The sequence below is a fragment of the Oncorhynchus mykiss genome, chromosome 16 (assembly GCF_057628025.1).
Source record: "Oncorhynchus mykiss isolate SJ-2025 chromosome 16, ASM5762802v1, whole genome shotgun sequence".
Taxonomy (NCBI): Eukaryota; Metazoa; Chordata; class Actinopteri; order Salmoniformes; family Salmonidae; genus Oncorhynchus; species Oncorhynchus mykiss.
Window position 1 is genome coordinate 63,726,925 of NC_143037.1, and position 21,474 is coordinate 63,748,398.

Here is a 21,474-nt window from a genome sequence, read left to right on the forward strand (position 1 = left end):
GTTTGATAGCCTTGCGGAGGGAATAGCTGCACTGTTTGTATTCGGTCATGTTACCAGACACCTTGCCCTGATTAAAAGCAGTGGTTCGCGCTTTCAGTTTCACGCGAATGCTGCCATCAATCCACGGTTTCTGGTTAGGGAATGTTTTAATCGTTGCTATGGGAACGACATCTTCAACGCACATTCTAATGAACTCGCACACCGAATCAGCGTATTCGTCAATGTTGTTATCTGACGCAATACGAAACATATCCCAGTCCACGTGATGGAAGCAGTCTTGGAGTGTGGAATCAGCTTGGTCGGACCAGCGTTGGACAGACCTCAGCGTGGGAGCTTCTTGTTTTAGTTTCTGTCTGTAGGCAGGGATCAGCAAAATGGAGTCGTGGTCAGCTTTTCCGAAAGGAGGGCGGGGCAGGGCCTTATATGCGTCGCGGAAGTTAGAATAACAATGATCCAAGGTTTTTCCAGCCCTGGTTGCGCAATCGATATGTTGATACAATTTAGGGAGTCTTGTTTTCAGATTAGCCTTGTTAAAATCCCCAGCTACAATGAATGCAGCTTCAGGATGTATGGATTCCAGTTTGCAAAGAGTCAAATAAAGTTAGTTCAGAGCCATCGATGTGTCTGCTTGGGGGGAATATATACGGCTGTGATTATAATCGAAGAGAATTCTCTTGGTAGATAATGCGGTCGACATTTGATTGTGAGGAATTCTAAATCAGGTGAACAGAAGGATTTGAGTTCCTGTATGTTTCTGTGATCACACCACGTCTCGTTAGCCATAAGGCATACGCCCCCGCCCCTCTTCTTACCAGAAAGATGTTTGTTTCTGTCGGTGCGATGCGTGGAGAAACCCGCTGGCTGCACCGCCTCCGATAGCGTCTCTCCAGTGAGCCATGTTTCCGTGAAGCAAAGAACGTTAGTCTCTGATGTCCCTCTGGAATGCTACCCTTGCTCGGATTTCATCAACCTTGTTGTCAAGAGACTGGACATTGGCGAGAAGAATGCTAGGGAGTGGTGCACGATGTGCCTGTCTCCGGAGTCTGACCAGAAGACCGCCTCGTTTCCCTCTTTTACGGAGTCGTTTTTTTGGGTCGCCGGCTGGGATCCATTTCGTTATCCTGGTTGAAAGGCAGAACACAGGATCCACTTCGCGAAAATCATATTCTTGGTTGTACTGATGGTGAGTTGACGCTGATCTTATATTCAGTAGTTCTTCTCGACTGTATGTAATGAAACCTAAGATGACCTGGGGTACTAATGTAAGAAATAACACGTAAAAAAACAAAAAACTGCATAGTTTCCTAGGAACACGAAGCGAGGCGGCCATCTCTGTCGGCGCCATGGCAACCAAAGATGACTGCAAGAGCACCGCGCCTAATGCCCAATGAGGTTAAGAAGAATCCTAGAGTGTCAGCTAAAGACTTACAGAAATCTCTGGAACATGCTAACATCTCTGTTGAAGAGTTTACGATACTTAAAACACGTAAGAAGAATGGTGTTCATAGGAGGACACTGAAGAAGCCACTGCTGTCCAGAAAAAACATTGCTATACATCTGACGTTTGTAAAATAGCATCTGGATGTTTCACAGTTCTACTGGCAAAATATGATTTGGACAGATTAAATTGAAGTTGAGTTGCTTGGAGGGAACACAACACTGTGTGGAGAACAAAATGCACAGCACACTAACTTCAAAACCTCTACCTCTAGTATGGTGGTGGGAGCTTCATGGTTTGGTGCTGCATTGCTGCCTCAGGGCCTGGACAGCTTACAATCATCGACAGAAAAATTAATTCCCAAGTCTATCAATACATTTTGCGGAGAATGTAAGGCTATCTGTCCACCAATTGAAGCTCAACAGAAGTTGGGTGATGCAACAGGACAACGACCTAAAACACAGAAGTAAATCAACAGAATGGCTTCAACAGAAGAAGGCTTCAACAGAAGAAAATACGCCTTCTGGAGTGGCCCAGTCAGAGTCCTGATCTCAACCTGATTGAGATGCTGTGGCATGACATCAAGAGAGCAGAAGTTGGGTGATGCAACAGGACAACGACCTAAAACACAGAAGTAAATCAACAGAATGGCTTCAACAGAAGAAGGCTTCAACAGAAGAAAATACGCCTTCTGGAGTGGCCCAGTCAGAGTCCTGATCTCAACCTGATTGAGATGCTGTGGCATGACATCAAGAGAGCAGTTCACACCAGACATCCCAAGAATATTGCTGAACTGAAACAGTTTTGTAAATAGGAATGGTTCAAAATTCCTCCTGACCATTGTGCAGGTCTGATCCGCAACTACAGAAAACGTTTGGTTGAGATTATTGCTGCCAAAGGAGGGTCAATCAGTTATTAATTCCAAGGGTTCACATACTTTTCCCACCCTGCACTGTGAATGTTTACACGGTGTGTTCAATAAAGACATGAAAACATATAATTGTTTGTGTGTTATTAGTTTAAGCAGACTGTTTGTCTATTGTTGTGATTTAGATGAAGATCAGATCAAATTGTATGACCAATTCATGCAGAAGTACAGGTAATTCCTAAGGGTTCACATACTTTTTCTTGCCACTGTATGTAGGTTACCTTTTCAACTGTGTCTGAGTGTCACCTAGGAAACAGGTAACAATGTTGTGATGTTCTAAATTTTATTTTGTAGCAACCAATACGTTTGTATGAGGTCGACAACAACTAGGTTTTTCCCCCACCTTTATGCTCTGTCAATGCGGATCAGGGGTCAATTTGATGTTTAGTTCACTAGTCTGGCATGGGGCCACACCAGTAGATATTTTAAGTGGGGTTTTATCATTATTTTAAGCAGCGCTTGACTTCGGCTGTAGCTGTCTGGAACGCCATACCGGCGCTTCTAATTTTTGGAGAATTGAGTGCCAGCTCCTCTATAAAAAGAAAGTAGCCTATAGCTATACACACCGAGGCAAACAAAACTTGATTAAGGCGGGGTCTTCATTGAACAGAAATGGAGAGTGGGCATTCATTTCCTGATTCCGATTTGTTCATGTTTATTTGCCTTTAGTCTGTGAATCTGTGAGTGACAGTAGACTTGTCGAGATTGCGCAGATTGAAAATGTCCCAGCTTGAATGGCATGGTGCGCTGTTTCAAATTGTCAAACGAGGGAGGTCATGGAAAATAGTTGAATAATTGTTTTTAATGTAATTCATGAAAACACACTTCTAAATATGATCAATCAATTATAAAACTGTATATAAGCAATTATCGGAATGGCCCTTCATTGCATGTCCGAGTATGCTGCATGTATGCCTTTGCCGGAGAAGAGTGCGACATTTCATCACCAGGTATAAAATAATGACAGACAAACTAGATCGCCAACTCAAAACATAACTTGTAGCAGTTATCTCGCTAGGTAGCTATAGCTAACTAAGCCTTCATTTCGTCGTTGCCTTTCCACCGGCACTGTAGAGCCTAACTAAATCTGCACCGTTGGAAAGCTGGCATTCCCCTCTATTAATTAAACTGTAGCCATGTAATTACGACAACGTAAAAATATAATTAAGAATAGCCTAATTACAATTGGCTTCCTGTGCATAGATCTCCCCTGAAACATTCATATTTGAGCCTTAAATGTAAACATGTCTAGTTGGATACCTTTCTTTGAAGTAGCCTAATTTATCCATTTTGGTCCCTGATTTATTGAATGAGGGAATACTTTTATAAAGACTAAAGTACTTGGTTGTAATGTTGAAAAAGCCATGTCTGCACACCCAGGAGCTCTCCAGATGGAGGGTTGGCAACATGTGACTTACAATGCAGCTTTGTGTGGGGGGCTAAGTGCCTTGATCAAGGGCACAACGGCAGGTGGTAGGTCTACATGGGATCAGACACAGCAGTTTCCCAGTGTCAATAATGCTTACTTTTTCACATAGGCTATAATAGTAATGAAAATTTGGTTGAAAGTCATGGGAAAAGTGTGTAAACCATTAACAGTGAATAATCATAATAGCATAATGTAATTTGTGAATTTCGGTGAACAAAGTCTAATCGACTGTCTTGGAAAAAGACAGCTCCTGCACTTCTTCCATCCCAAGTCAAGCACTGATTTTTAAGAGATTTAAGCTGGTTCAAGTGTCTCTTCACCAGGGCAGCGGGACAATTCGAATTAAAGGCAGTCAATTCAGGAAGTGAACTTTAAATAAATCTAAATGAGAAAAAAACAGCATCTTTTCAATAACTTCTCGGTAAGCTTTTCAAAAAAGAGAATTTTTAATTGAAATCACTTCCTGAATCAACTGCCTTCAATTCAAATGGACCCCAGCCCTGCTCTTCACTCCTGAATCTGAACTGGTTTGTCTTTTTTTCTCAGCAATGTTTGCCCCGCCTGTGTGCGACTCCCACGGCCCTAGCGCTCCTCCAGCCAGTATGTTTGACACCGTGCCAGGATATGAAGGGACGGTGGCCGGGTGTGAAGGTATGTGACCTGAGATCCATGGTCCTATGTTTCCTGCCAGTGATCTTTAGTTTTATTAGCAAACAAGTCACGTACCACACCAGCGCTGTTCCTTATGGTTGGAAATTCCATATAGAGTAATAACTCCCTAATAACAAACATGTTGAAAGCCCTTCTCATTATGTTTGACTGTTTACTGTAGGTGGATACCTGCCCCCTCCTATGCCATCTTGCCCAGCCCCTCAGCCCCAGCCTGGTCCCGCACAATCAAACTGGAAGTAGGTGTAAAATACAATTGCCATAATTTTGTCTCGTCATACACATTTTCCTGCATAGCTGTCCTCGCAAACTACACAGGACACACACACACATGCATATTGACATACATACATACATACATACATAACGGATGTGAAACGCTAGCTTAGTTAGCGGTGGTGCGCGCTAAATAGCGTTTCAATCGGTGACGTCACTTGCTCTGAGACCTTGAAGTAGTAGTTCCGCAGCTTTTGTGGAGCGATGGGTAACGATGCTTCGTGGGTGACTGTTGTTGATGTGTGCAGAGGGTCCCTGGTTCGAGCCCGGGTATGGGCGAGGGGACGGTTTAAAGTTATACTGTTACATTGGTGCCGTGACCCGGATCACTGGTTGCTGCGGAAAAGGAGGAGGTCAAAAGGGGGGTGAGTGTAACGGATGTGAAACGCTAGCTTAGTTAGCGGTGGTGCGCGCTAAATAGCGTTTCAATAGGTGACGTCACTTGCTCTGAGACCTTGAAGTAGTAGTTCCCCTTGCTCTGCAAGGGCCGCGGCTTTTGTAGAGCGATGGGTAACGATGCTTCGTGGGTGACTGTTGTTAATGTGTGCAGAGGGTCCCTGGTTCGCGCCCGGGTATGGGCGAGCGGACGGTCTAAAGTTATACTGTTACACATACATACATACATACATACAGTGCCTTGCGAAAGTATTCGGCCCCCTTGAACTTTGCGACCTTTTGCCACATTTCAGGCTTCAAACATAAAGATATAAAACTGTATTTTTTTGTGAAGAATCAACAACAAGTGGGACACAATCATGAAGTGGAACGACATTTATTGGATATTTCAAACTTTTTTAACAAATCAAAAACTGAAAAATTGGGCGTGCAAAATTATTCAGCCCCTTTACTTTCAGTGCAGCAAACTCTCTCCAGAAGTTCAGTGAGGATCTCTGAATGATCCAATGTTGACTTAAATGACTAATGATGATAAATACAATCCACCTGTGTGTAATCAAGTCTCTGTATAAATGCACCTGCACTGTGATAGTCTCAGAGGTCCGTTAAAAGCGCAGAGAGCATCATGATGAACAAGGAACACACCAGGCAGGTCCGAGATACTGTTGTGAAGAAGTTTAAAGCCGGATTTGGATACAAAAAGATTTCCCAAGCTTTAAACATCCCAAGGAGCACTGTGCAAGCGATAATATTGAAATGGAAGGAGTATCAGACCACTGCAAATCTACCAAGACCTGGCCGTCCCTCTAAACTTTCAGCTCATACAAGGAGAAGACTGATCAGAGATGCAGCCAAGAGGCCCATGATCACTCTGGATGAACTGCAGAGATCTACAGCTGAGGTGGGAGACTCTGTCCATAGGACAACAATCAGTCGTATATTGCACAAATCTGGCCTTTATGGAAGAGTGGCAAGAAGAAAGACATTTCTTAAAGATATCCATAAAAAGTGTCGTTTAAAGTTTGCCACAAGCCACCTGGGAGACACACCAAACATGTGGAAGAAGGTGCTCTGGTCAGATGAAACCAAAATTGAACTTTTTGGCAACAATGCAAAACGTTATGTTTGGCGTAAAAGCAACACAGCTAAACACACCATCCCCACTGTCAAACATGGTGGTGGCAGCATCATGGTTTGGGCCTGCTTTTCTTCAGCAGGGACAGGGAAGATGGTTAAAATTGATGGGAAGATGGATGGAGCCAAATACAGGACCATTCTGGAAGAAAACCTGATGGAGTCTGCAAAAGACCTGAGACTGGGACGGAGATTTGTCTTCCAACAAGACAATGATCCAAAACATAAAGCAAAATCTACAATGGAATGGTTCAAAAATAAACATATCCAGGTGTTAGAATGGCCAAGTCAAAGTCCAGACCTGAATCCAATCGAGAATCTGTGGAAAGAACTGAAAACTGCTGTTCACAAATGCTCTCCATCCAACCTCACTGAGCTCGAGCTGTTTTGCAAGGAGGAATGGGAAAAAATTTCAGTCTCTCGATGTGCAAAACTGATAGAGACATACCCCAAGCGACTTACAGCTGTAATCGCAGCAAAAGGTGGCGCTACAAAGTATTAACTTAAGGGGGCTGAATAATTTTGCACGCCCAATTTTTCAGTTTTTGATTTGTTAAAAAAGTTTGAAATATCCAATAAATGTCATTCCACTTCATGATTGTGTCCCACTTGTTGTTGATTCTTCACAAAAAAATAGTTTTATATCTTCATGTTTGAAGCCTGAAATGTGTCAAAAGGTCGCAAAGTTCAAGGGGGCCGAATACTTTTGCAAGACACTGTACATAGAGTTGAAGTCGGAAGTTTACATACACTTAGGTGGGAGTCATTAACTTGTTTTTCAACCACTCCACAAATTTCTTGTTAATAAACTATAAGTCGGTTAGGACATCTACTTTGTGCATGACACAAGTACTTTTTCCAACAATTGTTTACAGACAGATTATTTAACTTATAATTCACTGTATCACAATTCCAGTGGGTCAGAAGATTACATACACTAAGATGACTGTGCCTTTAACATTCCAGAAAATGATGTCATGGCTTTTGAAGCTTCTGATAGGCTAATTGACATAATTTGAGTCAATTGGAGGTGTACCTGTGGATGTATTTCAAGGCCTACCTTCAAACTCAGTGCCTCTTTGCTTGACATCATGGGAAAATCAAAAGAAATCAGCCAAGACCTCAGAAAAACATGTGTAGACCTCCACAAGTCTGGTTCATCCTTGGGACCAATTCCAAATGCCTGAAGGTACCATGTTCATCTGTACAAACAATAGTACGCATGTATAAACACCATGGGACCACGCAGCAGTCATACCGCTCAGGAAATAGTCTCCTAGACTATTTCTAGGATATAATATTTCTACTATTTCTCCGCTCTGTCTCCTAGAGATGAACGTACTTGTGCGAAAAGAGTAAATCAATCCCAGAACAACAGCAAAGAACCTTGTGAAGATGCTGGAGGAAACAGGTACAAAAGTATTTATATCAACAGTAAAACGAGTCCTGTATCGACAACCTGAAAGGCCGACTCAGCAAGGAAAAAGAGACTGCTCCAAAACCGCCCTAAAAAACGGTTTGCAACTGCAAAAGGGAACAAAGATTGTACTTTTTGGAGAAATGTCTTCTGGTCTGATGAAACAACAATAGAACTGTTTGGCCATAATGACCATCGTTATGTTTGGAGGACAAAAGGGGAGGCTTGCAAGCCTAAGAACACCATCCCAACCGTGAAGCATGGGGGTGGCAGCATCATGTTGTGGGGGTGCTTTGCTGCAGGAGGGACTGGTGCACTTCACAAAATAGATGGCATCATGGAAAATGATGTGGATATATTGAAGCAACATCTCAAGACATCAGTCAGGAAGTTAAAGCTTGGTCACAAATGGGTCTTTCAAATGGACAATGACTCCAAGCATACTTCCAAAGTTGTGGCAAAATGGCTTAAGGACAACAAAGTCAAGGTGTTGGAGTGGCCATCACAAAGCCCTGACCTCAATCTTATCGAACATTTGTGGGCAGAACTGAAAAAGCATGTGCAAGCAAGGAGGCCTACAAACCTGACTCAGTTACACCAGCTCTGTGAGGAGGAATGGGTCAAAATTCACCCATTGTGGGAAGCTTGTGGAAGGCTACCCAAACATTTGACCCAAGTTAAACAATTTAAAGGCAATGCTACTAAATACTAATTGAGTGTATGTAAACTTCAGGAATTGTGAAAAACTTGGTATTTGTCTAAGGTGCATGTAATCTTCTGACTTCAACTGTACATACACTGACATTCCTTTATGCTCTTCACATAGTGCATTCGGAAAGGATTCAGACCCCTTGCCTTTTTCAACATTTTGTTACGTTAGACTTATTCTAAAATTGATTAAAATATTTTTTTTACATTGTCAATCTACACACAATACCTCATAATGACAAAGCAAAAACTGTTTTTTAGAAAATTTAGCAAATTAAGATTCAACAATGAAAAATACAGACCCTTTACACAGTACTTTGTTAAAGTCCTCTTGGGTACGACGCTACAAGCTTGGCACACCTGAATTTGGGGAGTTTCTCCAATTCTTCTCTGCAGATCCTCTCAAGCTCTGTCAGGTTGGATGGGGAGCGTCGCTGCACAGCTATTTTCAGTTCCCTCTAGAGATGCTTGATCGGGTTCAAGTCCGGGCTCTGGCTGGGCCACTCAAGGACATTCAGAGACTTGTCCCGAAGCTACTCCTGCTTTATCTTGGCTGTGTGCTTGGGTTCGTTGTCCTGTTGCAAAGTGAACCTTCACCCCAGTCGGAGATCCTGAGCACTCTGGAGCAGGTTTTCATCAAGGATCTCTCTGTACTTTGCTCCGTTCATCTTTGCCTCGATCATGACAAGTCTCCCAGTCCCTGCCACTGAAAAACTTCCTCACAGCATGATGCTGCCACCACCATGCTTCACCGTAGGGATGGTGCCAGGGTTCCTCCAGACGTGACGTTTGGCATTCAGGCCAAAGAGTTCAATCTTGGTTTCATCAGACCAGAGAATCTTGTTTCTCATGATCTGAGAGTCATTAAGTGCCTTTCGGCAAACTACAAGTGGGATTTTATGTGCCTTTTACTGAGGAGTGGTTTCCGTCTGGCCGCTATATTAAAGGCCTGATTGGCAGAGTGTTGCAGAGATGGTTGTCCTTCTGGAAATGTATCCCATCTCCACAGAGGAACTCTAGAGCTCTGTCAGAGTGATCATGGGTTCTTGGTCACCTCCCCGACCAAGGCCCTTCTCCCCCGATTGTTCAGTTTGGCCAGGTGGTTCCAAACTTCTTCCATTTAAGTTTGATGGAGGCCACTGTGTTCTTGGGGACCTTCAATGCTGCAGAAATGTTTTGGTACCCTTCCCCAGATCTGTACCTCGACACAATCCTGTCTCGGCGCTCTACGGACAATTCCTTCGACCTCATGGCTTGGTTTTTGCTTTGACATGCACTGTCAACTGTGGGACCTTATATAGACAGGTGTGTGCCTTTCCAAATCATGTCCAATCAATTCAATTTACCACAGGTGGACTCCAAAAAAGTTGTAGAAACATCTCAAGGATGCTCAATGGAAACATGCATCTAAGCTCAATTTCGAGTCTCATAGCAAAATGGTCTGAATACTTATGTAAATAAGTTCTATATGTTCCATTTTTAATACATTGGCAAAAATGTTATAAAAAAACTGTTTTTGCATTTTCGTTATGGGGTATTGTGTGTAAATTGAAGTTTACATTTTTTTAAATAATTTTTAGAATAAGGCTAACAAAATGTGAGAAAGTCAAGGTCTGAATACTTTCTGAATGCACTGTATGCTGCTGCTGCTTCTCTCTGTTCAAAATCTATGCATTGTCACTTTAACACTCGACTAACCCGTACCCCTGAACATTGACTCGGTACCGGTACCCATTGTATAGAGCTTCATAATTGTTATTTCATTGTGTTTTTATTTTTCCTTTAGTTTATTTTGCACATTTTTATTTTTTTAAAGTCTGCATTGTTGGTTAAGGGCTCGTAAGTATGCATTTCACGGTAAGGTCTACCTGTTGTATTTGGCATGTGACAAATAACGATTGATCTGATCAGCAAAGATTCTTATCGGAGTTGACCCTTGTATTTTATGTTTGCACTGTCTTTGCACACTCACAGGACAAAACACACACATTTATACTGACTCTACACACATGCACACACACTAACATACAATCATAATTTACGCTGCTGATACTCTGTTTATCATATGTCTTGATGCCTAGTCACCTGACCCCTATACATATCTACCTCTATGGCCCCAGTATCCCTGCACATTGTAATATGGTATTGGAACTGACCCTGTTTATAGCTTATTACCTTCTTGAACTTCAAACTTGAAAACAGGTTTATCTTAAGAGGTGCTGTACTTACTTAACTAGACTACACGTGATGACAGTTGAACTGAGACTCAATGTGTACACTTTCAATTGTGTAGTTGTCTGACAAATATGTGGTTGTTTTATCCTCCACAGTATCCCATCTATCACCGAAGACACTGCCCGGGAGGCCTTTAGCCAGTATGCCTCCAGTAAGTGCTGTTACAGTTCAGCACCAGTTAAGGATGGCGTGATAACCAACATGGAGGCATACAATACATACAGGGTAAGATTCATGTTTTTACTCTGCCCTTTCTGAAAATTGAAGGGTCTTACTGTTAGGCTTTTCTGTTTTTTTTTCTTCTCCTGCGCTTCAACTTCCTGTTATAATCACACTTTTTTCAGATCTTTACAGAATTGTAATGACCTGAGTGAGAGACAAATGAAAACTATTATTCTGTGAATATTTGATCTTGAGTGTTAATGTTGAATATTGACAGCTGTTTAGTTTGGGGTCGAAACTGACTACCTGTGGCCATCTATAATTGCACCCCATGCTCCCCTTTTTAAAAGGAGTCCCTTTATTTTGATAAAAGAGTGACAGGTCCAAACCAGAGAATGTGAAAAATATACACTAGATGGCACTAAAGTTTCAAATATAATGTATGTATCACCAACAGTGAAGGAAGGAATTACTCAACTCTTTGTAATATAATATTCCTTCTTTTTTTTGCATTCTCAGTATCGCCTGGAAACCTTTAATGAGTCAAGAACCACTGAATGGAGTCAGCAGCCATACAATGGTAACTAATATTGGTGATTCAAATGACCCTATTTATTTGTGTTATTTAAATGTTCAGTTCCACTGTAGTATCTGCATTTATTTATATCTTATTTTTGTATTATTTTCTTTGGTTTAGGTCAGCCAGTGGATGCCTATACCCAATCACCCCCTGGGCCCTGGGACATCCCTGCCAAAGCCCCCATCTTTTTTCAGGATGACAAACAGGTCATCAAAGTTCCCAACACCTCATCTGTCAAGGTATCTATTTATCTGTTGATTAAAGCATGACAGAAAATATACTGAAAAAATATATGTACAGTACCAGTCAAAAGTTTGGTCACACCTACTCATTCAAGGGTTTTTCTTTATTATTGACTATTTTCTACATTGTAGAATAATAGTGAAGACATAAACTATGAAATAACACATATGGAATCATGTCGTAATCAAAAAATGATTAAATAGTAATAGTAATAGTAATAGTAATAGTTTAGATTCTTCAAAGTAGCCACCCTTTGCCTTGATGACACCTTTGCACAATCTTGGCATTCTCTCAACCAGCTTTTCTAACAGTCTTGAAGTAGTTCCCACATATGCTAAACACTTGTTGGCTGCTTTTCCTTCAGTCTGCAGTTCAACTCATCTCAAACCATCTCAATTGGGTTGAGGGTGGGTGATTGTGGAGGCCAGGTTATCTGATGTGGCACTAAATCACTTTTCTTCTTGGTCAAATAGCCCTAACACAGCCTGGAGGTGTGTTTTGGGTCATTGTCCTGTTGAAAAGAAAATGACAGTCCCACGAAGCACAAACCAGATGGGATGGCGTATCGATGCAGAATGCTGTGGTTGCCATGGTGGTTAAGTGTGCCTTGAATTCTAAATAAATCACTGACAGTGTCACCAGCAAAGCACCGTCACATCTTCTTCTCCATTCTCCACGGTGGGAACTACACATGCGGAGATCGTCTGTTCACCTACTCTGCGTCTCACAAAGACATGGCGGTTGGGAACCTGAAATCTCAAATTTGGACTCATCAGACCAAAGGACAGATTTCCACCGGTCTAATGTCCATTGCTCGTGTTTCTTGGCCCAAGCAAGTCTCTTCTTATTTGTATCCTTTAGTAGTGGTTTCTTTACAGCAATTCGATCATGAAGGCCTGATTTCACGCAGTCTCCTCTGAACAGCTGATGTTGAGATATCTGTTACTTGAACTCCGTGATACATTTATTTGGGCTGCAATCTGAGGTGCTGTTAACTCTAATGAACTTATCCTCTGCAGCAGAGGCAAATCTGGGTCTTCCTTTCCTGTGGTGTCGTCGTGACAGCCAGTTTTATCCTAGTGCTTGAAGGTTTTTGTGACTGCACGTTCTTGAAATTTTCCGCATTGACTGACCTTCATGTCTTAAAGGACTGTTGATCTTTTTGCTTATTTGAGCTGTTCTTGCCATAAATGGACTTGGTCTTTTACCAAATAGGTCTATTTTCTGTATACCACCTCTACCTTGTCACAACACAACTGATTGGCTCAAACACATTAAGAAGGAAAGGAATTCCACAAATGAACTTGAAATGCATTCCAGGTGACTACCTCATGAAGCTGGTTGAGAGAATGCCAAGAGTGTGCAAAGCTGTCAAGGCAAAGCGTGGCTACTTTGAACAATCTCAAATTTAAAATATATTTTGATTTGTTTAGCACTTTGGTTACTACATGATTCCATATTTCATAGTTTTGATGTCTTCAGAATTATTCTACATTGTAGAAAATTGTAAAGAAAAAATACAATAAAATAAAAATACCCTTGAATGAGTAGGTGTGTCCAAACGTTTGACTGGTCCTGCATATAAAGTTGAAGTAGGAAGTTTACATACACATTAGCCAAATACATTTAAACTCAGTTTTTCACAATTCCTGACATTTTAATCCTAGTAAAAATTCCCTGTCTTAGGTCAGTTAGAATCACCACTTTATTTTAAGAATGTGAAATGTCAGAAAAATAGTAGAGAGAATGATTTATTTCAGCTTTTATTTCTTTCATCACATTCCCAGTGGGTCAGAAGTTTACATACACTCAATTAGTATTTGGTAGCATTGCCTTTAAATTGTTCAACTTGGGTCAAATGTTTCGGGTAGCCTTCCACAAGTTTCCCACAATAAGTTAGGTGAATTTTGGCAGATCTGGTGTAACTGAGTCAGGTTTGTAGGCCTCCTTGCACGCACCCGCTTTTTCAGTTCTGCCCACACATTTTCTATGGGATTGAGATCAGGGCTTTGTGATGGCCACTCCATTACCTTGACTTTGTTGTCCTTAAGCCAATTTGCCACCACTTTGGAAGTATGTTTGGGGTCATTGTCCATTTGGCAGACCCCATTTGTGACCAAGCTTTAACTTCCTGACTGATGTCTTGAGATGTTGCTTCAATATATCCACATCATTTTCCATGATGCCATCTATTTTGTGAAGTGCACCAGTCCCTCCTGCAGCAAAGCACCCCCACAACATGATGCTGCCACCCCCGTGCTTCATGGTTGGGATGGTGTTCTTCGGCTTGCAAGCCTCCCCCTTTTTCCTCTAAACATTATTATGGCCAAACAGTTATATTTTTGTTTCATCAGACCAGAGGACATTTTTCCAAAAAGTACAATCTTTATTCCCTTTTGCAGTTGCAAACCGTTGTCTGGCTTTTTTAGGGCGGTTTTGGAGCAGTCTCTTTTTCCTTGCTGGGCAGCCTTTCAGGTTATGTCGATAAAGAACTAATTTCACTGTGGGTATAGATACTTTTGTACCTGTTTCCTCCATTATCTTCACAAGGTCCTTTGCTGTTGTTCTGGGATTGAGTTGCACATTTTGCACCGAAATACGTTCATCTCTAGGACACAGACCGCGTCTCCTTCCGGAGCGGTATGACAGCTGCGTGGTCCCATGGTGTTTATACTTGCGTACTATTGTTTGTACAGATGAACATGGTACCTTCAGGCGTTTGGAAATTGCTCCCAAGGATGAACCAGATTTGTGGAGATCTACAACAAACAATTCTGATGTCTTGGCTGATTTCTTTAGCTTTTCCCATGATGTCAAGCAAAGAGGCACTGAGTTTGAAGATACGCCTTGAAATACATCCACAAGTACACCTCCAATTGACTCAAATTATGTCAATTAGCCTATCAGAAGCTTCTAAAGCCATGACATAATTTTCTGGAATTTTCCAAGCTGTTTAAAGGCACAGTCAACTTAGTGTATGTAAATGTTGACCCACTGGAATTGTGATACAGTGAAATAATCTGTCTGTAAACAATTGTTGGCAAAATTACTTGTGTCATGCACAAAGTAGATGTCCTAGCCAACTTGCCAAAACTATAGTTTGTTAACAAGAAATGTGTGGAGTGGTTGATAAAAAGAGTTTTAATGACTCCAACCTAAGTGTATGTAAACTTCTGACTTCAACTGTATGAAGCTATCTGATGCCTGTCGTCCGCATTGGAAATACACAGTATTTTCCTAACACATCGTACCATTTTAATTTCTTTTGTATAACCTGTTCTGAATACAATATTCATGTCTGAAATGATTTAAATATGCCTTTTTTATAAACTGTAATTTCATCAATAGAACTGTCATAGCTGTTTGGGGATGGGAAGAACTCCCTGCAAAGAATGTGCCGGAGGTGGTAATGTAAGTGTCAATATTAAGTTAAATAAAAAGTATGAGCTGGCGCACGCACACCTCACCAATAAATCCACTATAGTTGAGAATTTCAATAAGCATTTTTCTACGTCTGGCCGTGTTTCCACCTGGCTACCATTACCCCGGTCAACAGCTCTGCACTCCCCACAGCAACTCACTCAAGCCTCCCCGATTTCTCCTTCACACAAATCCAGATAGCTGATATTCTGAAAGAGCTGCAAAATCTGGACCCCTACAAATCAGCCGGGCTAGACAATCTGGACCCTCTCTCTCTAAAATGACCTGCCGAAATTGTTGCAACCCCTATCACTAGCCTGTTCAACCTCTCTTTCGTATCGTCTGAGATTCCCAAAGATTGGGAAGCTGCCGCGGTCATCCCCCTCTTCAAAGAGGGAGACACTCTAGACCCAAACTGCTACAGACCTATATCTATCCTACCCTGCCTTTCTAAGGTCTTTGAAAGCCAAGTTAACAAACAAATTACCGACCATTTCGAATCCCACCATACATTCTCCGCTATGCAATCTGGTTTCAGAGCTGGACATGGGTGCACCTCAGCCACGCTCAAGGTCCTAAATGATTTTATAACTGCCATGGATAAAAGACATTACTGTGCCACCGTATTCATCGACCTGGCCATGGCTTTCGACTCTGTCAATCACCACATTCTTATTGGCAGACTCAACATCCTTGGTTTCTTAAATGATTGCCTCGCCTGGTTTACCAACTACTTCTCTGATAGAGTTCAGTGTGTCAAATCGGAGGGCCTGTTGTCCGGACCTCTGGCAGTCTATGGGGGTGCCACAGGGTTCAATCTCGGGCTGACTCTCTTCTCTGTATACATCAATGATGTCGCTCTTGCTGCTTGTGATTCTCTGATCCAGACGACACGCAGACGACACCATTCTGTATACATCTGGCCCCTCTTTGGACACTGTGTTAACTAACTTCCAGACGAGCTTCAATGCCATACAACTCTCCTTCCGTGGCCTCCAACTGCTCTTAAATGCAAGAAAAACGAAATGCATGCTATTCAACCGATCACTGCCCGCACCTGCCCGCTCGTCTAGCATCACTACTCTGGACGGCTCTGACTTGGTTCGACTGTAAACTCTCCTTCCAGACTCACATTAAGCATCTCCAATCCAAAATTAAATCTAGAATCGGCTTCCTATTTCACAACAAAGCATCCTTCACTCATACTGCCAAACATACCCTCGTAAAACTGAACATCCTACCGATCCTCAACTTTGGCGATGTCATTTACAAAATAGCTTCCAACACTTTACTCAACAAATTGGATGCAGTCTATCACAGTGCCATCAGTTCTGTCACCAAAGCCCCATATACTACCCACCACTGCAACCTGTACGCTCTCGTTGGCTGGCCCTCGCTTCACTCTTGTCGCCAAACCCACTGGCTCCAGCTCATCTACAAGTCTCTGCTAGGTAAAGATCCACCTTATCTCAGCTCACTGGTCACCATAGCAGCACCCACTCGTAGCACGCGCTCCAGCAAGTATATTTCACTGGTCATCCTCTTTCGGCCACCTTTCCTTCCAGTTCTCTGCTGCCAATGACTGGAATGAACTGCAAAAATCACTGACGCTGGAGACTAATATCTCCCTCACTAGCTTTACGCACCAGCTGTCAGCACAGCTCACAGATCACTGCACCTGTACATAGCCAATCTGTAAACAGCCCATCCAACTACCTCATCCCCATACTGTATTTATTTATTTATTTATCTTGCTCCTTTGCACCCCAGTATCTCTACTTGCACATTCATCTTCTGCACATCTACCATTCCAGTGTTTAATTGCTATATTGTAATTACTTTGCCACCATGGCCTATTTATTGCCTTAACTCCCTTATCTTACCTCATTTGCACTCACTGTATATAGACTTTTTTTTCCTACTGTATTATTGACTGTATGTTTCTTTATTCCATTTGTAACTTTGTTGTTGTATATGTCGAACTGCTATGCTTTATCTTGGCCAGGTTACAGTTGCAAATGAGAACTTGTTCTCAACTCGCCTACCTGGTTAAATAAATGTGAAATATATATTTTTTTGGTGAAGGTGCTTACTAACGGCGAGTAAACTATAGGCTATAAAATAAAGGGAGTCCCACACTCTATATACAACCTCCTAGTAATTTAATGGGTAAACCACCAACGATTCGGCATCACTGTGAATTCTCAGGTTGATGTCATGAATGCTTGAACCAGGTTATGTAGACAAACATTGCAATTAGTGCAACCAATGACCAAAAGTATATGGATAGTGGACACCTGCTCGTCGAACATCTCATTCCAAAATCATGGGCATTAATATGGAGTTGGTCCCGCCTTTGCTGCTCTAACATCCTCAACTCTTCTGGGAAGGCTTTCCACTAGATGTTGGGACTTTCTTCCATTCAGCCACAAGAGCATTAGTGAAGTCGGGAACTTATGTTGGGTTGTTTATGCATTGCTCGCAGTCGGCGTTCCAATTCGATGGGGTTGAGATCAGGGCTCTGTGTAGGCCAGTCAAGTTCAACCACACCGATCTTGACAAACTATTTCTGTATGGACTTCGCTTTGTGCACGGGGGCATTTTCATGCTGAAACAGGAAAGGGCCTTACTGAAACTGTTGCCACAAAGCCATATAGTGTAACTGTTAAAATAATAGTAAAACATAATTAGATATTGTACATAGTATTATCATCAGTATACATTATTTTAATTTCATATACATATTTCATTGTTTTCATTTCATCTTTGTTACATGTAATCTTTTGGTTCAACTGTAATGCACAATTAGTATTATCAACAAAGGGAACATCTTGGGTTTCACGCTAATAAACTGTAGAACGAATATGTTAATTTAGCAGAATTGTTCATTAAAAATGGGACTAATTCATAAAAATGGGCCTGAGGTCAAAGTCAATTTTCAGACCACTAGGGGTCAGTGTTTTTAGAGAGGAGATCCAGTAGGCCTCACTCTCCTTTTGTCTTGCATGAGAACACCCCTAACAAGGATTTTTCGGCCTGGGTGTCTGAAAATATATATTTTTGTAGTGCTGTTAAACGGCATTTGAGCCACATTTGTAGGTCCCAAGAGTGTCTAAGTGGGCTCGAGGCAGGTCAGATCTCACTAGGCTGTCCCCAATATTGCTGCCATGCTTGTACCAGTGGGGGTTGATTGAATAGGTGTGCAATTCTTTTGTCTGATTGCAGAATATGCCAATGCTTTTTCAGGTTTTCTTTTATCTAAACACTTGGAGATACTTAGACCAAAAGACTGTTGCGTTTTGTTTTTCTTCTTTGGTTTTGTTTTTAGAAATTCCTCTCTTGGTTTTTGGGATATTGTCATCATTGCATCATCAAGAGTTTTGTCCTTGTAGCCTCTGATTTCGAATTTGTCTGTCATTTTCTTAGTATTGTTGTCAAAATTTGACTGTTGAGGGGCCTCCCGAGTGGCGCAGTGGTCTATGCAGTGCCACTAGAGATTCTGGGCTCGAGTCCAGGCTCTGTCATAGGTCTCCCGGTCGCGGCTGGCTATGGGGCTGTGCACAATTGGCCCAGCACAATAAGCATCATTATTTTTTATAGTCCTTCTATGGAAGAGATACATAGTTTTTTTTGTGCTCTGGGAAGGATTCATTCTAAATTAATTCCAAACGTGGGTAAATGAGATTACTGAATATCGCAATTGCACCCTGCAGACTGATAAGAGAAAAATAAACTATCTGGAACATCAAAGAGAATGATGCATTACATACAAAGCCAACAGACCGCAACACCCTGCTACGCGTGGAGAGTATGCATCCCCTTCCCAGGAAGAATGGTTTACCATATAGCCAGTTGTGCAGGATTAAAACACATCTTTGGCCAACAGTCAGATTATTATTTTATATTTTTTCCCTATTTTGTGGTATCCTCATTTTTAGTTAGTCTTGTCTCATCGCAACTCCCATACAATGCCCGCTTAACCCAGAAACCAGCCGCACCAATGTGTCGGGGGAAACACTGAACACCTGGCAACTGTGTCAGCATGCACCGCGCCCGGCCCGCCACAGGAGTCGCTAGTGCGCGATGGGACAAGTACATCCATGCTGGCCAAACCCTCCCCTAACCCGGACGACGCTGGGTCAATTGTGCGCCGCCCCATGGGTCTTCCGGTTGCGGCCGGCTGCAACAGAGCCTGGACTCTAACCAGGATCTCTAGTGGACTCTTTATTTATTTTTTTATAGCTGACAATATTAAGTTACGATAATTCACAGTTGCATTGCAGCCTTGGTAACAATGTAAAAAAAAAAAGAAGATAATTCAATATTTTGACTACTGAATTAACTGCACCTTCACATTAACTAAACTACTAGTTACTTTCAGTTTGAATGAATGTGATTCTCTCTTTGTTCATTCTAACTGTCACAAACAATAGCCTAAATAATTCATCTGTGGTGTTGTCACTTGGTGCTCTATAAAGTGTGTCAGCTGTGTTATTTCCTTGTTTTATCACCGCTTCCAGAAAATCTGCTGGGTGTGCAATGGAGCTGGTAACCGTAGTAGTGGTGATCGATGCCATCATTGCCAAGGGAGGGGAAGGGTCAAGTAAGTATGTTATGCACTCTATTTATCAGCTTTTAAACACAGGTAATTTTTTTATTTTTTATTATGGGGAAAATAAATTGTGTGTAGCTATAGTACAGTGTTTGCATTTCAGTAATTTCCCTATGGCCTCTCAGGGACTTGGGTGGTGTGGTTGACCTGTTGTTTATCTCATCAGTTGCAGCCATTGTCATGGTCAAGGGTCAAGGGAGTGTGAGACCTGTAAAGGCAAACGACAGCTTTTGGTCTTCATCAACCTCAAGGTTATATGGTGAGTGAGTGCTGGTGTTAGCTCAGCATTTTTCAACTGAATAACAGTATGTGTCATACATTAGATGCACTAGATCCAGTAGCTATCTGCTTCCTTTGTATGATTAACTAGAAGATTTGTTTATTGCTTATCTTCAACTTTAACTTAATTTCCTCTAATTCTGTATCCACACTTACTAGGACTAATAATCTTGACGACTACATTGTGGAACAGTCGAGTGGTTTGCATGTGGTCAACCTGAGCAAGGTGTCCGGGCAGGAAATGTTTAGAGACGCTCAGTACATGGTAAAAACAAAAGTCATATTTTTATGGGAATATGACATCAGTCTGCATGAAATGAAGATATTTGGTGATGTATGTGAGACAATGGGTTTTTCCTATCAGTTTTTACCCTCTGTCGTGTAGGTTTACCCAGTGATGGGGTTCCCAGACCCTAATGTGGTGCGTGCTGCAGAGCGTTTAGTGAGGGAGCACCAAGCCAGGTTCTCTCAGACCTCACGCATTCTACAACAGGTACAGACATTTTTTTCCCACACCTCATGATTCAAATAACAACTCCTTCTTTACATGAAGTATCTTATTATGCTGGAAGATTGTTTGTGCATTTGCTTGTTCTAAATTGAAAAGGTATGTCATGGTATTTGGCTTATTTTAATAACAGAATCCTCTCTCGCACTCACTCTCCCTTTGCAGCGCCAGACCATTGAGTTGATTCCTGTCACCAAGGTGACCTACAAATGGAAGGGAGACTCACACATTTACTTTGTCTATGGAAATGAGTTCAAAGTCAGCGCTGATAACTACCCAGCTACCTGTTGCTGCACAGTAATGTAACCCAGATTTGCTTCAGAGGAAGACATTGCTTTGATTATATTGAATATGACTCTGTGTTCTAAAGAATGTGATTATAAAGGAGTTTATGGTTGGCAGACTGTCAATCAGGCAATTTGCTATGTCATTAAACAAATGCATGAATTTTTGGAATATTTGTATTTTCTACTTGCAAAAAAAAACACGCTTTTTGTGAAATAGACATGGATGTAATACAATTTCCACAGGAGTCATTGGGGACCACACAGGCCCTAGGATGAACCTACTGGGCACACACTGGTTGAATCAATGTTGTTTCCACATATTTTCAATGAAATTGAACCAACATGGAATAAACGTCTGTGCCCAGTGGGAATAAGTGAAGATGGAAGACTGGCTGTAATGTATAATGTACTGAAACCTATGCGATAGCTCTGTCATTTGTGAACATGTCTGCTAATTTGTACTCTTTTTCATGAATGTATACAACAAATATCTGTGTGATTGATGTTCAATGGAAGGCTGAATATCATTCCCATTGTATGTTATACTATTTTCTTCTAGACATATCACCTTACAAAACAGAAATATGAACATTGATACAATTTAATGAAATAACCACATTTGGGGAATAACCGGACATATCTTGAGTGTTTTCTAATCCATTAATATTTGTTGTATAAATAAAGGATTTCATACTGTGTTTTGTGATGATCAAATCTTGGTTTATCTCGGCCCTGTTTCCGTCATAAAAAATC

General features: G+C 41.6%; 1 protein-coding gene across 1 annotated transcript in view; it reads left to right on the forward strand.

Annotated features, from left to right (window-relative positions):
• ssuh2rs1 (ssu-2 homolog, related sequence 1) overlaps window positions 1-21,419 on the forward strand; it is a 33,593-nt gene extending 12,174 nt beyond the window's left edge. The window contains exons 3-13 of the mRNA XM_021566854.3: window positions 4,342-4,446; window positions 4,628-4,703; window positions 10,726-10,855; window positions 11,312-11,372; window positions 11,490-11,611; window positions 14,964-15,026; window positions 19,556-19,638; window positions 19,814-19,906; window positions 20,086-20,191; window positions 20,312-20,419; window positions 20,600-21,419. Coding sequence (XP_021422529.2) covers window positions 4,342-4,446; window positions 4,628-4,703; window positions 10,726-10,855; window positions 11,312-11,372; window positions 11,490-11,611; window positions 14,964-15,026; window positions 19,556-19,638; window positions 19,814-19,906; window positions 20,086-20,191; window positions 20,312-20,419; window positions 20,600-20,740 — 1,088 coding nt within the window. The 3' untranslated portion in view covers window positions 20,741-21,419. The remainder of the gene's footprint in view (window positions 1-4,341; window positions 4,447-4,627; window positions 4,704-10,725; window positions 10,856-11,311; window positions 11,373-11,489; window positions 11,612-14,963; window positions 15,027-19,555; window positions 19,639-19,813; window positions 19,907-20,085; window positions 20,192-20,311; window positions 20,420-20,599) is intronic.
• The last annotated feature ends 55 nt before the right edge of the window (window positions 21,420-21,474 follow it).